A 20,164-nucleotide genomic window follows, 5' to 3' on the forward strand; every position below is an offset into this window, starting at 1 on the left:
AAAGCGCAGCCTGGACACTGGAGTGATTTGGTATCAGAAGGTGATGAGACAGGGCTAGCCGGTTAGCATTAGCAACTTCAGTACAAGAAAAGACAGCTTATGTTTAGTAAAGGAATTAAGTTGCTGAACTTGCAACATTTCTTCTGGACTGGTAAGTAAACAGCTGCTAATGCTAACATTGGCAATGTAGCAGTAGCATAATTTAGCAAATAGCTCCTTTGACAATAAGCTACTCGTTCTACCTTCTGGTCTTACCAGTACTGTGACTATTACAGTTATATCTCTATAGTTATATTATGTATTTGTCTTGGAGAGATGTATGCATTTATGTATTTTCAACATTTTGATAAAAAGTTGAGCAGTTGGATTCAAATCAGTATGTAAACAATATGTAGCCTATTTGTTGCATTTACTTTAAGTGATGAATGTGGTATAAGTTTGAGGTATCAGAAAACAAAATTATTTTTTGGCCATTCATGCTTTTAATTGACACATAGTGTAGAGGCAGAGAGGAGGATGACGTGCCACAAACGTCGCTGCCTGATTCACACCAGGGACCCCCGTGGTATATGTTTTAATAATGCACAGCTAATTTTTCAAAAATTATGTTCCTCCAGCTTAAATGACTGTGTACTGTAGGTCTCCTGTTGCTGCCCTCATGGTAATAAACATGCTGTTAAGGTTGTGGAGCACAGTTGGGTTAGGTTTAGGCACAAAAGCTATTCGGTTAGGTTTAGGAAAAGATTATGATTTGGGTTAAAAAAGTACTTCATTAAGGTTGGAGGATCATCGGAATAAACGATGTCTTTGATAAAGGAAACAACATGAGCTCTGTGTTTGGTCAGCCCATCCATCCATGCTCTGTATACTACATCAGCGGACTTCCTCCTTTGTTCCCGTAATAAGCGTCTTTCACCGATGTCCTATGGGCTTTTTTTTTTTTTTTTTTTACAAGAGGACAGTCTTGAAATATGTTTATCTGTTTTCTTGTTGAGCGTTAGAGGAGAAAATTGATACCACTCTTGTGTGGACAGTAAATATGAAACTAACCTTGGGGGAAAGACTGGTAAAAGGGGAAAGCAGCCTGGCTCTGTCCAAAGGTAAAAAAAAAATCCACTTGTCAGAATCTCCAAAGTTCACAGATTAACACGTTATATCTTGAGCTGAACTATGTGTCTGGACTATTTCCTGCGGTCTTGTCATCACTATGAGGTTGGTAGTCCCTGTCACTTTTAGCTTTTTGTATGGATTAAACAGACAAGATCCAGCTTGTTAAGTATTGAACTGTGTAGTTGCTGGTTGGTGGATTTTTCTTTGGACAGAAACAGGGGAGCACCACACAGACATGAGAGTGGTACTGATCTCCTCATCTCTCTGCAGGGAAGCAAATAATCACATTGTATTTCCCAAAATGTTGAACTATAATTTTAAGCTGAGTGTGCACTGTGCAGCTGTATCATGATGGGAAATATATGAAACTGATTCTCAGTGATCAGGTTACGCAGCGGCATCTCTGCTATGGCCAGTACTACTTACTTCTGTCACTACAGATTACAGACTATCACTGCTGCTAATATTATGTAACAGATATGTAGAATAAGTAAATGTGATTCCTCACCCCACTTGTCGGTCTGTGTCTCCAGAGTTATGCAGATGGGTCTCAGTACATGGCATCACATGACAGCCTCTCACCTCCATACGCCAACTCCAGGCTAACAGGTACAGTGCAACCTTTCTGTGTGTGTGTGTGTGTGTGTGTTTGTGTGTGTGTTATTATCTTTCTATATTATTTTACAGTGTGCCTCTTTCTCGCCATCAACTTTGGATTCACTGCTTTGTTAGGTTCTGATATGACAGTGTGTGTGTATGTGAGTGTGTGTGTGTGTGTGTGTGTGTGTGTATATGTGTGTCTGCAGAGAATTAGTGAAACACTAGTGTACACTGGAGGAGACAGGTCATCTGGCATGCAATTTCGCTCTCTCTCTCTCTATCTCTCTCTCTTGGCCTGCTGTGTAGAGTGCGCCAGGCAGTGTGTGCTCATTTACCCATGATGCTCTCTGCCTCTGGCTCTCTCCGATGTGGTGCCAGTTGTGAGCAAATGGCCACTGACACAGATAATCTGTCTCTCTCTCTCTCTCTCTCTCTCTCTCTCTCTCTCTCTCTCTCTCTCTCTCTCTCTCTCTCTCTCTCTCTCTCTCTCTCTCTCTCTCTCTCTCACTCACACATGCACGCAGTCACATAATCACTCAAACACACACATGCAGATGTACTTACACACACACACACACACACACACTATACAGAGCTTAATTACCTTTGACTGGATGCATCAAATATGGAGGATGTCAGCTCTCAGCTATCCGACTCTACCTGCTCTCTGCCTCTTTCTCTCTCTCTGAATTGTGTTTGTTTTTCAATGTTCATCATGTTTCTTGTGTAACATCCGATCTTAAAGGTCCCACATAGTATAAAGGTAGATGTCCATGTGTTTTATTGATTATAAATCAGGTCTAATCTCTGTATTAATACTGTGAAAGTATCAAAGCCTCAGTCCACAGAGAAAAGCACAAAGCCTGTATTCAGAAACTGAGCCTTAAAACGAGCTGTCACAGACAAACAAAGCAGTTACCGCCCTCAGCCATGCCCCAAGCCCCACCCACCTGGACCCACCATCCAACCTTGCAGGATTTGCTTTCTTTTTACCTTAAATCTGCTATATTTTTATTTGATCACTCAGAAAACAGTCAGCCAATCAGAGGAGAGGATAAGAGCCTTACAGAGTAGATGTAAAACTACATTGTGATGGTTTTTGGTACTTAAACCCACACATATATCTTCTTATGCACTTGACACTTTAAATAAAACACTGGGAAAGTGTAAAGTATTAAATTAAAAGCTTCCATTCTGAAACAACCAAAACTTAAAACAGGTGTGGATTTCATGAATTTCATTGTGTGTAAGCATGTTTTTAAAGGGGAGTCACAAAGAAAAACTAGCGACATGAACGATAAGACTGAGAGTTGTATACACTTTAAGGCCAAAGGTATATGGACACCCACATTTGATAGTTTTACATGTCAATCCAAAATCGTGATCATTAGTCTGTTGCTCTAACTGCTTCCACTCTTATCCCAAGATTTTAGAACCAGGCTGCAGGGATTTGCTTCCACTCAGCCACAGGAGCATTAGTGAGGTCCAACACCGATGCTGGGTGATAAGGTCTGGGTCTCATTCAGTGTTCCAGTTCATGCTTATACTGTAGGTGTTTGATGGAGTTGAGGTCTGGTCAGAAAAGCAGCCTTGTTTTAGGTGAACAAAAGCTGATCATCCAGATGTGTTTCAGACAGACTGAGAGGTGGAGTGAGGAAAAATGTTAACCCTCTTTCTGTTTGCACAAATGTTTCCAGAATGCGACCCTGTGCAACTTTCTTTCAAAGCATAAAAATTAAAGAATTATACAAACTGAGCAAACTCTGGAAATTGTCGGGTTAGTTATGAATGCACATTGCACATTAAGAATATATACAGTATATACATAAAATGAAAGAAATTTCAAACTGTAGAGGTGCAGGGTTTGGAATGATCCATTGTGTGCGCGATGTGTTGTGACAGTGTTGTGATTATGGTATGTAGCTGCAGAGGCAGAGAGGGAAGAGACAACGCAGAGTCAGAAATGGAAATACTGTATTCTTCATCTGGCGCACGGGAGCTGCAATTTACTTTGATAATGATAACACTAAGAGACAGAGACAGCCAGGGATATGGAACACACACACACACACACACACACACACACACACACACACACACACACACACACACACACACACACACACACCACACACCCCACACACACACACACACACACACACACACACACACACACACACACAGTTCCACCATTGCCAACAGTGTTGAAGAAAACATCCTCTTCACTTTCTACCTGTGACGGTTGCAGTTAAACAGAATAATTTCTTTGTGAAATTGTCTGGTAAAATCAGATTGTCTTCTTTGTCTGTTGGTTTTTCTCTCTCTCTCTATACTTTTTTTTTTCTTTGTTTTTTTTTTTTCAACATGCTGTAATGGAAAATGCAGTGTTTTAGTATCAATACCAACCCCTTAAAGCTTTCATTAATGTCAGTGGTGGTGTGTTACCCAGTTGACCCAGTCTAAAGCGTCAGAGACTGAACCACAACTTTTGGCCACACAAACAGGTGAAGAGAAAATAATCATTAAGTTTGGCATCATAAATAATGCTGTGTCTCAACTCGCATACTTCCATACTCACTGCCTAAGTGCGTTCACATTGTACAGCAACATGCAGTGCACTCCAAGAACCTGGATGATGGTGCACTGTGTAAAACAATGGACACTTCTCACCCTCAACGGTCGCCGTCTTATCGTAATTTGTGAAAACGGCGAGCGAGGAAGGAGGAAACGCCGCCGACACAGGGGGCACAAACAGGACAGTAAAAACATTCATTTTCAAGTCAAGCGAGCAAAGCAGCCGGCAGGTTGGCGACAATCGTGGTCATACGTTGCGATTTCCGGTGAGTGTGCAAAAGCGCCGTTTGATTTTGGACAGCACAATAACACAGTCGAAATTCACGCACTAGTATCTCGTTTGAGACACAGCATAAGATGTTGCCCGGTGGTTGCAGGTTGTTAACATGTTGCTAAGAGGTTACTAAGAGAGCATCAGTGGCTATGTTAGGGCCGCTGGTTGGTTGGGCGGTCTTTGATGACACTTTCCAAGATCCAATGAAGGGGATGACACGTTCTCGAATGGGGCGATTGTGTTATTGTGTTGTGGTTTATCTGCTGCAGATGCAATGTAGCTGCAAAGGTGGTTGGAATGGCAAAATAACCTCTCAATCTCACAAGGCTCTGAAATTCAGAATGAGAAGCGAATGTCTAATGTATATAAACATGGAAGTTATTTTGCTTCTGCATTCATTAACAGTAAAGGTGAAAGTGACTGGTGAGCCGACACAGCCCTGAGGAGCACCTGTGCTACTTGGCTTTTAACCCTAATGTGTATGATATACTGCGAGAGCATCATTCAGGACCTTGTTGTGCTCTGTGAGGCCGCTCCAAGCACAAGGAACCTCATGTCTTCCCATCATTTGTGGTGAATTACTGTAGCTGCTTCAGATTATTCTCAGTTCTCACCTGAAATGACCTCAAACCCAAAAGAAGAAAGAAACATTGCAGAGTGAAATTAACCCAACCTGAACATGTTGAGTGTGAATGCAGCCTCTCTCTATCTCTCTCTCTCTCTCTCTCTCTAACCTTGTCTGTCTTTCTTAACCCCCCCCCCTCCCCCACCTCCACCACCACCGGATTAGAGTGATGTTATGCTCTAGATAATCAGCGAAGGGATTAGTGTCATCTCAGCGACCCCACTAGATTAATCTGCCGCCACACACACACACACACACACACACACACACACACGCACACTGAAAATACCGTAGTGATCTAGCACTCAGATGTGTGTGTGTTTGACGTGTAAATGTGTATAAATGTGGACTTGCACTTACATATAGGTTTATACTAGTACACTCACATTTGTGTCTGTGATAGATGAATGTATGTTAACGTGTGTCTGTGTTTTAATGATTATTGGATGTGTGTGTGAATTTGTGATGCCAGCTCTTTATCTGTGTGTGTGTGTGTGTGTGTGTGTGTTTGTGGTTTTGTGGTGGAGTGTGTGTCTCGGTGCATGTTGGGAGGTTACGGTGTCAGTATCTGACTGTGATGAAAGCTTTTTTATGTATGTGGTTTTATGTGGTTAAATGTGTGTGTTCTTTGACTGTATGTTCACTTGTATTTTGTGTGCATGTACATTCACTGTGTTGCGTCTGTTTGTGCATCATTTTATCTGTGTCTGAATATGTGATACCAGCTTTTTTGTGTGTGTGTGTGTGTGTGTGTGTGTGTGTGTGTGTGTATGGTTATATGTAGGTTGTGTGTTGTGTAAATGAGTGTGCATTATACCCACTTTTACTTGATTCAACTACATGAATGTTTCAGTGTGTGTGTGTCTTTGTGTGTGTTTGTGTTCAGTTGTTCTGTCTTTGCATCAGAAAGTGTGACACTAGCTTTCATGTGTATATGTGTGCATGTATGATAGTGTGTGTGTTTTTTGTGTGAGTGAGTGTGTGCAAAGTGTAAAGCTTTCATGTGTGTGAATGTGTGTGTACGTGGTTATACTGTATATGTATGAATGTGTGTGTACCTGTGTTTAGTTGCATTCCAGAGCAGGTGCACCACCCTGTAACCCCCCCCCCCCCCCAACACACACACACACACACACACACACACACCCGGCCCGCCCCATTGTAACTGTCACCTACATAGTAAATGAGAGGCTCAGTGGTTTCAGCCTGTAAGCACATTCTCTGCTGTTATAAATAAACGATCTGATGTGGCTTCAGTCTAATTGTGATGCACAGCAGCTTCGTTCCTCCAGTTTCTAGCTTTCGTTCTGCAATTTACAGCAGTAGTTTGTCCAAGGAAACGGGACGGAGCGAAGAGGATCTGCTCCACAAAAAATTGAATGTGCCCCTCGTCAAAGTTTTGGGGTATAATCACAGTTTTTCGCTGGTTGTCAGCGAGCATGCTCTTGACTCGTTCAAGGTTAGGTTCAAGAACGGATAAATAAAGCTACAATATGCAAGTACTGGAAATCAAGCTAGTGTTAGCATGAGGCTACATCCAGACGACTATGTTTTCATTTTAAAAATGGCGTTTCGAAACGAAAACAATCTCCGTCCAGACTAACACACCTGAAAACACATACACACATGACCATTCATGTACATTGGGAATATTTGAGCTGGTGTAAACAGGAAGTAGATTGTCTTCACTGCAGTGGATAAGTCACACGAAGTTCTACAAACGGGGAACAGCAATGACAGTTGTAGTGTTAAAATGCAGAATTTTAGCGAACAACAGCTGCTTGCAAAGACATTAAGGTCAGTGACACTTGTAATTCCTTATCATGTTGCTTTCACCACTTGTAGTCAAGGCAGATAAGACCCAATCAGGGAGCGACCGTGGGTGTCTACAACATAGTTTCCAAAGGTCTCAGTTTTCGCCCATCCAGACTACAACGCATTCCCGGAGTTTCCAAACTAAAACGGGTCCAGCAGCGTTTCCAAAACTCTCCGTTTTCAGGGCTCGAAAACTCTGGAGGAGTGTTTTGATGGCAGGAGAAAACGTAGGAAAAGACATACGTTTTAAAAGGAAAATGTAGTAGTGTGGCCGTAGCCTGAGACTCCAAACCCAAACCACTCTGCTCCTCTCACCCTCCCCCTCCCTGCTCCGTCCTACTCCGCCCATTGCTTCACCTTGATCCTCATTTGCTGTCTCAGCTAATGCAGGACGCAGCTTCTTCCAGCAGCTAATGCTAGCTTGAAGCCTTGGTGCAAGAGGAGCTGTAGAACAGATATGAAGGTTTTGATTGACAGTTGTGAGATCCCACCCCTGACTTTGGCCTTCTGTGATTGGTTAGAAGGGTGGGGCTCATTTACAAAAACCTTAGAGGGAAATATCTCTGTGCTGCTGCCAGGCTGTTGCAAGGAGTCTTGGTCACTGAGGGCTTTGACAGCACCTCTCTACATGTAAGAGAAAATACCCTCAATACATAGATTGATGCAGGAAACTTTCCCGACAAAATTCATGTCGTCTGTAAGTTTGAAATTGTATCTGGTTTGTGTCTGCTTGTAGACCGTGACAAAGTAGGCGGGGCTCCGAGGTCTATTTTGTACATTGATCCTTCGGCATGTGACAGCACCTGCTGTGCCAAGTATAAAGAGAAAAACACCGTAGCCTCAGTTTGTTCCTCTCACACACAGGGCTGCTGGTGACGTTGGCATCGCCAAGCTAGATGACAGCCGAAGAACGACATTGTATATGAACAAGACTAATTCCTCTGCAGTGGCAGTAAACACAACACATGGACCCACCGATAACTGCGTTGTACTCAGAGGCAAACAAGATATTTAAGGCTGACAAAAAGTAACATTAACTGTGATGAACAGCAGGGCTATGGCTACGCACTGACACCGCTTAGACACACACACACTAGAGAGCCTCTCGTAGGAGATCTGCTAACTCAGCTACAACACAGGTATCCACACAGTGACTCTGTCAGGGGGCCAGAAATGCTCAGAGAAAATAAAAGACCAGCAGTAACTTCCCCTAACTCTCCACGTCACACATTTAGGGTTAGGATTAGGTAGTACCAGTGTCTAGAAATATCGTTTCCAAATTCCAAATGTGTCTGATTTACCTGTTGTGTCATGTTAGCTAACAAGCTAATTACCAATCCATTCTGTAGCCAGCTGTGTTTTGTCAACTGTCACTGCAACCAGCTGTTGTAGGTCAAGAAATAGTTCCAATGCTTCTACTGCAGTTCAGTAACAAGCTACAAAAAAGTGTATTTTTTACACTTTTGATGAATAGTAAACTTCATTATCAAAATTCACAACATGAAAAATAACAGTAAACCTTTCTGCAAAGTAAATTTAATAAACTAGAATCACCTCCTCGAGGTTGGATGCCTCCTCCAACCAGCCAAGTTGCAGGAAATATGGTCACAATTGAACACTGAATAATGGCCAGAAGTGAAGCTGACCTTTAACCGTTTTCATATAAAATGTCATCACTTAATTTAATCCTTATAGACATTCAAGTTAAATTGTGTCATAATTAGTGTATGAATTTGTGAATTAATGCCAAAAAAGTGCTTTTTGAAGTCACAATAACCTTGACCTTTGACCTTTGACCACCAAATTTTAATCAGTTCGTCCTTGAGTCCAAGTGAATTTTTGTTGCCAAATTTGAATAAATTAAGTTACTGAGATATTGCATCCATGAGAGTGGAACGGACAGTTCTTGTTCTCTGTAAGACACAATCAAAAACCAGTTTGAAAGGTAAAGTCATTATCATTAATTACATTGATGCTAAGGTTGTTAGGGTTATATATTGTAACATTACATTGAATTTGGCAGGTGCTTTTGTCCAGGTGCTTTTGTTTCAAGTAGAGAAAAAATAAGTACAGACATGAGCACAGTAAGTTCCAGCGAGGGCTGTAGAGATGTGGTCTGAAAGGGTGTGTCATTGTAAATTTTTAGTATTAAACAAAAGCAGAGGGTATATAAAAAGCTGGTATATAAACCTGATGATCTGGGCTCCCCTCTCCTCCTCCTCCTCCTCCTCCTCCTCCTCTTGTTGTTTTTGTTGAAATGCAGTGAGTCAGCCGTCTGTCTCACCTCTGTGTGACCTTATTAATGAGTGTTGAGCCACGAGGCTGGACCCCCTCTGAGGAGGTCACATCTGGACACTTTATATAGAAATACATATCTGTCTCTCTCTATCTCTCTCTCCCTTCTTCCATCTTTTCTTCTGTCTGTCTCTCTCTCCAAATTTTGTTCAGTCTTGGTCTCGTTTAGTTTTTGTTTTTTTTTCCTTTGAATTCTCTTTTCCTGCTTCTCCTTTTATCTCTCTTTCTCCTTTCTCTTCATTCCATGCACTTGATATAATTTCCTCTCCTCTCTTTCTCTTTCTTTTTCTCTGTCATTCTCCTTCATCCCTTCTTCCTCGCCTCCTCTTCTGCATCCTTTCTCCTTTTCCTGTCCTCTGCCGCTTTTATTTATTTTTTTAGAATATCTTTCCCTCTATCTCTGTATCATCCTCTTCGCCACTCATCCCACTTCAGGCCCCCCTGTCTTCTACCCCAGGAGCCCCTCACCTCAGCTGGGTGTTGTGCCAAGGTCGTCCCCCTGTCTCTCCCTGCTGGGTCTGGATCTTTGTGCTCAGAATTTTTAAATGGGGAGAGGAGAGGAGAGGAGAGGAGAGGAGAGGATGAAATGAAAGGGGGAGGAAATGTGGAGACAGGATTTAGAGTTGTAAATAACAATTGTTTTCGTTATCATACATTCATTTTACAAATATGAAGAAAACAGAAACCTTTGAGCTGGGAGCAGGGAATGTTTCATATTTTTGTTTGGTAAATGACTTGAATGATTAATAATTAAATGTTTTAATGTAATGAATGAAGAAAAATATGGTTTTGCCCCATGATAGACTGATGAACTGTGCACCCCGCCTCTTGTCCAGTGTCAGCTGGGATTGGCTCCAGCCCCCCCCCCCCCGCAACCCCTCAAGGATAAGCAGTGTAGCTAGTAGATGGATGGATGGATGGATGGATGGATAGAAATATGGTCTTTGGCGTTTCACTCGTGACTCTGTTAAACAGAGACAGGAGTTAAACATACAACCACTTGTCATCACATCACAATTCAAGTAAGTCAGCTCCATCGACTGAATGAAGACCATAAGATGCGGTTGAAAGCTCTGAGAAACCATTAGCTGGACCTTTGAGTTCAGATTTTGTTACATAGTGTTGACAAAGGTCAGAAATAAACTCTTGACAAAGGTCAGAAATGAACTCTTATAAAACTATTAAACTTTGTTTAGATAAGACTTCATCATTCGGTTACAAGGTGATTTTCAGAGTAGAATACATGAGAAACATGGCAGCCAAAATGCAACAATAAGATAAACAAAGTCAATATGGGCAATAAAACAAAATACATAATAAATACGAGACGGACGGGAATAAATAAATGAAATACATTAAAGAGATTCTGTTTTTCTTTCAACATCCTCCGTTTCCCGCTCTGCCCTCAGTCATTCTGTTTCCATTGTCTCCACTGACTGACACTGAACAGCCACCGTCTCATTCTCAGAGCATTTTGAATGGATGTCATGCATTGATTAGTGCTGCATTTATTTCATTGCATTAACGCAGACGCACAATGTAAGCCACTGTGAAGTATTTAGTATATTATTGTTTTGAAGGGGCTGTGTATCACATGTAAATTGTCTGTGTAATTAGATCTCACATAATAATAATAGGTCTCGTCAAGGCGAGAGGGCGGAGGGTGGAAATGTAAAACGCACACTCTGAAAGCAGCGGTTCACCGGGGAGAGCACTTCAGGGTTCCTGATCGGGGAGGGGGGGCTATGTCCTGGAGTATTTTGTGAAGATTGCTTCTAGGTTCCTTGAAGAACTGTCAGAGGTAATTATCACTTCTTGAAAAAGGTAATAAAAGGAAATTGTTAAGCTGAGGAGCAGCTATACTGTATTTCCTCAATTTTAGAGTAATTTGCCTCAAGCCTAAAAATTGAGATTTTGGTATTCATGTGCTTTATTGGCAGAAAATGAGCTGGAGAAACGTGGTGTTTTGGGGGGCATGCTTTTGCATAGTTGTGCAGAGGTTTTGGCATGTACTGAAGAAAAATGCATGTAGCAAAGAAAACCAAAACCAGCCGTAAACCTCCATCACTGGATCAATCTGTTGCTGTTCATGCGGCTTGGGTTTACCTGTGTGGCAGAAGTCGGTTATAATTGCTGATGTAACAGAGTAAATATACGTAAACAAAAACCTAAAATATGCAGGCAGGTAGTTTAATCCAAGGCTGGACTACCAACCCAAATCAACTATGACGGGTCCTCCGCCTGTGTGCTTTAGATTGGACTCTCATCTGTTGCACCGTTGTGTCTTGTCAAATTGCACTATAGCCAACAATTATTTTCATCATCAATACACCTGACAGTTGTTTTTATTACATTATTGTTCAGTGTCTAGAACAACATATTTACATCTTTTATTTGCCAGTTTTGTCTGACCCAGCAGTCAAGAACCCAAAGGTGTTGAGTCTACTGTCACAAAATAAAGGAAAGCTGGAAAATATTCACTGTGAGAAGCTGGTGCTGGGAAATTTAAACATTTTTGCATTAAAACTGACTTAAAAGATTTATCAGTTATCAAAATTGTTCTCAGTTGATTTTCTGTCAATCATCGATTTAATTCATGAACTAATCATTTCATCTTTAGAGCTCTATCTATCTATCTATCTATCTATCTATCTATCTATCTATCTATCTATCTATCTATCTATCTATCTATCTATCTATCTATCTATCTATCTATCTATCTATCTATCTATCTATCTATCTATCTATCTATCCATCCATGTATCCATCCATCCATGTATCCATCCATCTGTCTGTCTGTCTTCTCCATCTTCTGTCATCCATCCAGATGAGGTCTCTAGAGACCAAGCTCGGGTCATTCATGTTACACTGTGTGCGTGTGTGTGTTTGTGAATGTATGTGTGTGTGTGTTTTTCCTCCTCCGTGTGTGTGTGTGTATGTGTGTGTGCGTGTCCTTTATCTTTCTATCTCTGCATGTCTCTGCTGCTATGTGTGTGTACAACTTATGTGTGTGTGTGTGTGTGTGTGACAGACTGTGAAATGGTGCGTAGTAGCACCTGGGCCCTTCAGTGTTGATTGATCGGCTTGGTCATGTGGAAGAGTCCCATCTGGCCAGCCACGCTACGGTGTGTATGTGTATTTGTGTGGCAGAGAGAGAGAGAGAGAGAGTGCTTGTTTGTGTGTAAGAGGTGAGAGAGAGAGGGAGATAGAGATGTGCAGCATGAAACAGTGTGTTTATTGAGAGAGTGAGAGAGGGAAAGAGAGAGCTCTTCAGTTATAACTGTGGCTCCCAGAGGCCAAAGATGAACTGTATTTTATCATCTGAGAGAGAGAGACGAGCTACATTCGCAGTGAGAGCCTTAAAGAAAAATCCCTGATTTTAGAACCTAGAACCTTGTTTTCATAAATGATGTGTTTGTCTAGGTCTCTTTCTCATGGTTTTGGCTCTCACTGCTACAGCACACAATGATATTTCAAACAATAGTGTGTTTCCAACTGTGGCAACAGTTACAGGAAGGCCTTTTCCTGTTTTAATGTGACAGTGTTCACAAAGCCAGGTCCATAAAGAGATGCTTTTCCCAGTGTAGTGTGGATGAACTTGACTGACCTGCACAGAGTCCTGGGGCTGGTTTCACTGTATGCTTTAGACTGCTCTGCAGTTTTTGTGTAGTCTTCATTTTGCTCATAGATCCGTCTAATGCTAATAAGACTGTTTCACAAAAAGAAAGACATTAGACACCTTACCCACGGACTAACTCAGGCCTGAGACCAATGTTACCATGGTAACAATCAATGACACCTGTGCTGACCAGTAGCACCCAACAACAAAAACCAGGAAAAAATGCCTCATAATTTGTAGTTTGCTGACATTGTTATGGAGAGAGCGATGAGAAGGGAAGAGACTGATAGAGCGATTTTTTTTTTTTTTTCAAAATAAGATTTTTCTTTTTATTGTTTCAGTCTTTGCTGAGTTTCCAAAGTAAAATGTCCTTGTAACTATTGAATTCTTCCAGTAGACAACCATTTTCTGCTGAGGTAAATGGAGCTGAGCGGTTGGAAGTGGTTCCTCGTGAGTTCATTGTACCACAGTCCGGCTTAAGAAAGTCAAGAACTAAACTGCTTTGTGCAAAGGATGAATTTGGACATCTATCTGAAATCTGACTGTTTGTTATATCTAAGACACAGTCAAAGTCTGTCTTTGTAAAACGGGCCCCTGAACTCAAGCCCAGACTGAGAGCCGGTGGCATCAGCGGCCGACCTCACGTCTGATCTTGTTTCTGAGTCTTGCCGACATCCTTCCCAGCAGAGTGGAGGTTATTATAGCAGCAGATTAATGCCCTTTGTTTTGGAATCGCACTAATCAAACGTGAGTGTAATGTTTGCGTGTCCACAAACTTTTGTCCCTTTAGCGTAGTCCTGCATGTCAATTATCGTGGTTAGGAGAACACCAGTTTCTTTGGTTACATGTCTATCCATCCCCCCTTATAATGATTTTCAATATTTGCAGTTAAAGAAGAACAAACAGAAGCATGTTTTCGGTTTTCATTTTGGCTTAGGGGCAAACATTGGCACATCAATTCAAAGAAAACTGAGATTAAACATGTTGGGAGAAGATTTTGCAGACAAACAGAAGAAACTGTTGGACCTTCTTATTATTTTCTTACTGTCATTCTCAGGTGCCCATTCCACCAAGGCACCAGAATAATAAGAGTGGCTAAGTAAGCTTCTGTATGGAGTGTGTGAACAGCAGAGGAAAAATATAATTAACTCAACTAACAGTAGGAAGAGCCAACTTCCAGGAAAGTGGGTTAAAAGTAATGGGTTACACTCAGTGAGGTGTCTTCATCAACATGTTAGACTAATGAAAGCTGCAGCGTCTGAAACCATTTTGTGCTACATGCCCTGTAGAATGCATGTGACGATACAGCTGATCAGTTGAATGACTGAGTAAGGCGAAGCGGGGCTCACGCTGAGGAATGAAACCATCAAAAATGATCACTTTCTCCAGAAGTCTACTGGTCTTTCTAACCTCTTTTAGTTCATAGTGTTGGTTCTGCAGCACACTTACTATTTTGGTTCGGTCTCAGCAGCATCACGTTACCAGCAGCAGCAGTAGCAGCACCTGTTTTCAGCTAACAAGCTTTGATAAAGCTGCTGTCCAGTACCTCAGCACCAGAGAGCAGACAGACACGGGAAGAGACTAGCTGGTGAACATAGTGGAGCATTTAGCAGCTAGAGAGCCAGAGATTTCCCTCAGGGGGTGGTGGAGAACAAACACAGAGCTAAAAGGAGAATGAACTTATAGGTGGACACAGATAATAATGATGTATAACAACCATATACTCGTAATTATGTAGTGGTAATATGTCAGATGTTTTGCTTTCAGTTTGTTCTGTAGTCCCCAAGTGGTAAAAAAATTATGAATGCAGCTTAAAACATGTTGATTTGCATTGGACACTTTCATTGAGGATCTCTTCCAGCTGTCTCTCATCTTTCCTTGGGAGTGGGCTACAAATTTTGGAGCTATCTAGAAGTCTAATGAACTCAGATATGACTGTTCAGACTGATGTCTCATTTCGGGGCATGCTAGGGCCACACTAGGGGCACGCTAAACACACTTTGGTATTTTTGTACTTGGAAACAGTCTGGGATCAGAGAAAATACATCACCATACATTATGGGTGGGACTGTTAGAGGCAGTGACATCCGCGACCAATCACATTTGCTACTTTCATCCCCTTTAAACACAGGACTCTCCCCGTCATGACGGTAAAGACGGTGATAATGGTGACGTTGGAAATCACATGGAGAGGAAGTCTATTGTTATTTTTGTATTATAATACACCAGCTCTACTGTAGTGCAAAGACCACATGATATCTGTCATAAGTTGAATTGACTTTTGAATTGAATCTTTTGTTTGTGGAAGCACGACTATAAAACCAGAACGAGCTCTGTCACATCATGTTGGTGATCGCAGAGACATGTCTACCTGTATTGTAATTAAAACTGCAGAGCTCCAGGTGTTAGTTTGGCCAGAATTTTTAAAAAGAAGATTACTGCTGATTAACTGTTGCCCTGGTTACCTGGTGTTTTGGATGGAGACACAGGGGACGGGGGAATGAATGCACAGTCTTGAGGGATTTATTAGCAGTAGTTTTAATTAATTTGTTTTATTTATTTTACAATACTTGGTGGGACTGTGTGATCTGTTTTCAGTGTCCAACACGTGTGTTGATTCACAGTCGGGAGCTTATTGCACAAGGTTTAACCAGCGGATCTGCTCGGCATAAATGCGGCTTGACAGTGACATCATCACTCCTCTTAGTGACTGCAGATGGAACAGCTACCTTCAGATGGCTGCAAAGAGTCTCACCATAATAAAGTCCATCAGTATGGACTAACTACAAACTGTTGTGGATTACAGGCTTGAAGAGTGCTGATTGGGCAGGGTTAGGGTTAAAATGACGGCATATTTACAGAGGGTGCTTTTCTCGGCAAGGGTGCTTGTTATGGCAGAATAGAACAAAAGTACAGCAGGCGGTGGACCACTGTGCCACTGGATTTGCGTCACCACATCCTCTTCTGCGGGGGCCTCTCCTCCCACCAGTGTGCACGGCAAATCATTAAGATACCAAACCGTTGAGGAAGTAACCTCAGTGCACGGCAGGAAAATACCAGTTCACTCGCAGCACTGTGTCTCACGCCATGCACCGGCATAAAATCGGTAAAAGAAAAGGTCTGAGTCCAACACAAGGGACAGAGATCTCAATGAACATGGAGAAGATGGAACTAGAAGGAAACTGAGAGAGAAAAGATGCAGATGCAAAGAAAAACGAAGAGAGAGCGAGAGAGACAAACAGGGAGAAAGACAGAAAGAAGACAGTGTGTGTTTTCTGAAACGAAGCCAACTGATAATTAATGCCTCTGACATCATGGTGCTCTAATTAAGTCTGGCATTCATTAAGCCAAGTGAGGGGGGTGTTCGTTAGTGGCTTTTTTGGAGGGCGGGATTTGTTAAGTCTTCATTGTTACTCTTTTTGGACAATAGAGAAAGAGGGATGGAGCAAACAATATAAAGAGAGAGAGGTGAGGAGGGACGTGGACAGTAGTGCAGGACATTCAGGTGATGTAACCTCTGGCAGTGTTGGAGGTCCTCAACAGTAGCTGTGGTCAGCTGATTGTCTGAGTTTCAAACTTCTCCATCTAAACAGAAAAGAAGTAGTTCGTTTCTTATTAGAAACTGATGTTTTAATCATTGATCAATCTGATTGGTTTTCTTGATAATCAAGAGATGATTGGATCAACTAGCTGCTTTTTACAGACACATCTGATAAGCTAACTGCAATTTTACACTATTAGCCATTAAGCAAGAATTTCATTGCTACTCTGCTAACTTGTTAGATAGTTGATACTTTGTAGAGGTTCAGCATGAGATTGTCAAATTGATTCTTCCAGTACAACACAGATGTCCAGAATAGATGCAAATAAATACTTTTTAAAAAAGCAGGCTTCACTTTAATGAACTAGTTTTGAAGAAGCTAAAGGACCAGGCTTAGCAAGCTAGCAAGAGAAACAGAAGCCGTGACTGAAGGGCCAAATGTTTCTAATGAAGCCAGGGCTAATAATGGTGATTAAACGTATTAGGACTAGCTAAAGAAGCTACAACCAAATGATCTGAATGAGCTAAATGAGCCAGAACTAAGGGGCCACATGCTATAGTGCTTAAGTTGGCAGGACAAAGACGCTAGGTCCATAACATTTTAGCTAAATAAACCAAAAGTAAAGGACCTGTGTTCAGGGATTGTGGCTACAGGAGATCAGGTTAAATTATCAAAACTAAAAGACCAGTGCTACAGGAGCAGTGCTACAAGACTGAATGAAGAAGATTAGGTTTATGGCGAAAGGAGCTGCTCCTGGATGCCCTACTGCAGCTAAAGACGCCTGGGGTACGAGGTAGGGTTAAAGGTCAATCCCAGACCAAAGAAGGAAAGGAACTAAAGCATCTATAAGTGGCTTGACTAAAGGACTCAGGCTGAACATATGGAGCCAAAATAGAAGCTAAGGTAGAAAGAAGACAGAAACACTAGAGCCAAAAGACCTAAAGGCCTAAAGAAGTTGGGGCTATAACTTAATGAATAAAAGATAAATGACTAGAGCTAAAAGAAAAGACCTGAAGGGAGAGGGACAAGAGGAGCTATTTTCTGAAATCACCACAAACTAAACAATTCTGGGTTGTTCTGGACCAGGGTTGACAATGGCAAGAGAAACTAGTAAAGTCTTCTGTCATCAAGCCAAAACACTGGTCCTAGATTACACTGTGAGACACATCCTGCCTAAAACAATGGTCTGCATCAAATGTCAGGAAGAAACTGGGAAAAATATGATGGGGAAAATAAGGTTGATGGTAAAAGAGGAAGAGAAAGAAGAGACAGTGAAAAGAAATTGAAGGGAGGGATATAATGAGTATAAATGCGAGGGACAGTATTATATAGATGGGAAAGAATAGAAAGAAAAAGGGGTTAACGAACATCAGTAAAGTAACAAACAGAGAACGTGCAAGAGGTGTAAAATGAAAAGTAAAGTTTGGGATCCCTGTCCATTTTTTTGATCGGAGGATTTTCTGATAGCTAATTAGGCATGGAGCGCCAGCCATCGACAGCTGCATTCATCATCATAAAACGTAATAATTAATGACATTCCAACAAAGAAAAATATGCAAATGAGCTCCCCTCATTAGCATTTTCATATTCAGCTCCCATAATGCTTTTGCTGACAAGGTTGTAATTAATGAAAATTCATGTCTCTTAGCCGAGGTCTAGATTGGATCGCATTCATTCGCAATCCCCCAAACGAGGAGTGGAAAAAAAAAAAAAAACATGACGGGGATCACTGCCAAGTTTTTAGGGAGACGAGCGGGAGGGGCGAGAGACATAGAGGGAGAGAGAGAGAGAGTGAGACAAGAAGAGAGTTAGAGAGAAAGAGAGAGAGAGGGGGAAAAGAAAGAGGAAAATGGAGATGGAGGAAGGCAGATGGCGAGAGAGATGAAAGGAAGACAGGCAATGAGAGAGAGACAGATAAACAGAGAGGAGTAGAGAGAGGGAGAGAGCTGGGGAGATGTGGAGGAATAAAGTATTGATGCAGAAAGTTACAGAAAAGCTTGAAGAGTAAGATGAAAAGAGAGACAGGTAAAGAAAGAAAGGATTTGGGGAAATAGAGTAAATTATGAATGGAAAGAGAGAGCGGAGGAGAAAAGTAAACTGTGGGTTGGTCAGTCCGATACTGAAGTATTGTTACTGTGAGTTTTTATTGGTCTTCAAAAGGTATTTTTTCCAAATTTAAATTAAAATGGAATAAATTAATAGTAAAATTTAATAATTAGTTTCATTCTAGAACAGTTGATACCTGCTGAATCCCTACAATCACAATATGAAGAAGTCTTTTTGCTCAGATTTTTGCCTCACACGCTGCATACACACCATCCTATACCTTGTTGATTGTGGTTGTAGGGGCAGAAAAGATACTTCTCTTCCGCATTTTTTTTTTTTTTTTTTGGTTTTTATTCGTTAGTCGCCTGGTTTCGAATCTCTGAACTGCTGCCCACATCTTAGACTTGTTCAGTCATTCACATGCTGCAGGTCTGGTGTTCTCACAACTGTTCTCACTGGCTGCAAAAACAACCGATCAATCACACTTTGGTACGGTTTAGATTAAGCGTGGGGACATCAGCCTTCTACATCGCTAGCTAACTAACTAGCTTCATTCATTAAAAATGGCGACAGAAAAATGGCAAAATGGGAACAACGGTGAATGAAATGAATATAGCTGCACAAGTTTATAGGTCCTCAGACAGAAATATTTCTTAAAGTGATGTATTTTGTGCCTTTTTTTTGTCATTTTAATCAGTGAATTTTAATCCTCTCTCCATAGCTAACACTGTATGAATTGTGTCTTTAGTTTTCATGGTTTTGCCTTTCTTGCTGACTGGGGGTCCGTAACAGTGGGTGGCAGTCTTACACTGGTGCTGCGTCCACACGCCAGGAAGTAAGACAAGAGGAGAAAGCTGTTTCTATAATGTCTTTAATTCACACTAAGTTTTTCATTTAAGCCAGGGGATTTTTTTTCCTGTCTTGTTCTGTGAAGTTACAGTATGTAAAAGTCAGTTAATTTGTGTGTGTGTGTGTGTGTGTGTGTGTGTGTGTGTTCATGTGTGGTGTGTGATGATACTGACAGATAGCAGTATCTGTGGTTTGGCACCTGAACACAGCTAATAGTGATATTTTGCTCTTCACTCTGCAGCAGCTTGTAATTGTCCTCAGCGTCTGTAATAACAATATTCGCCAACATGATGTCAGTTCAATCTGCAGGTCTGTCTTTGCAGGTTTTGTTGTAATTATGTGGGTGTTGTTGAAAAACCTCTTCATACTTGACCAGGTTTTTTGGTCATTGTCCTGGTAAACAATGTCAGTGTCATCAAGGTCAGGTCACTTAAGTCAATTATAATTAGGCTGCATTCATATCAGTGAAGGTTTATTAAAGTAAGGCGAAGATTCGTTCTGTGGCAAGAATGTTTCTAAGAGACGGTTGTGTAAATGTTTTTTTGTATATTACAATATTATATGTATCGGTGTGGTTACTTAAATTCCCAGAGGTGTGTAACTGCATTTACTTTGTTTAACTAGCTGTGTAATTGGTCCATGTTGGAGTAGTTTAAATGCAACATACTTTTTAATCTTACACTGTACTTTAAGAGAAAAACCAGTGCTTTCTCTCATAACGTAGGCCAAATATAAATAGATAACAGTACTGTGAACACACACACGCACAGACACACGCAAACACAGCATACCTCTTTGATTTGTTGACATGACTG

The 20,164-nt window shown here is 41.3% G+C and overlaps 1 protein-coding gene across 1 annotated transcript in view; it reads left to right on the plus strand.

Annotated features, from left to right (window-relative positions):
- The window catches only part of LOC130187047 (transcription factor 4-like), a 235,365-nt gene that overhangs the window by 54,245 nt on the left and 160,956 nt on the right, over nucleotides 1-20,164 (plus strand). Inside the window, exon 5 of the mRNA XM_056404478.1 lies at nucleotides 1,644-1,719. Coding sequence (XP_056260453.1) covers nucleotides 1,644-1,719 — 76 coding nt within the window. The remainder of the gene's footprint in view (nucleotides 1-1,643; nucleotides 1,720-20,164) is intronic.

The sequence above is a fragment of the Seriola aureovittata genome, chromosome 18, assembly GCF_021018895.1.
Source record: "Seriola aureovittata isolate HTS-2021-v1 ecotype China chromosome 18, ASM2101889v1, whole genome shotgun sequence".
Lineage (NCBI taxonomy): Eukaryota > Metazoa > Chordata > Actinopteri > Carangiformes > Carangidae > Seriola > Seriola aureovittata.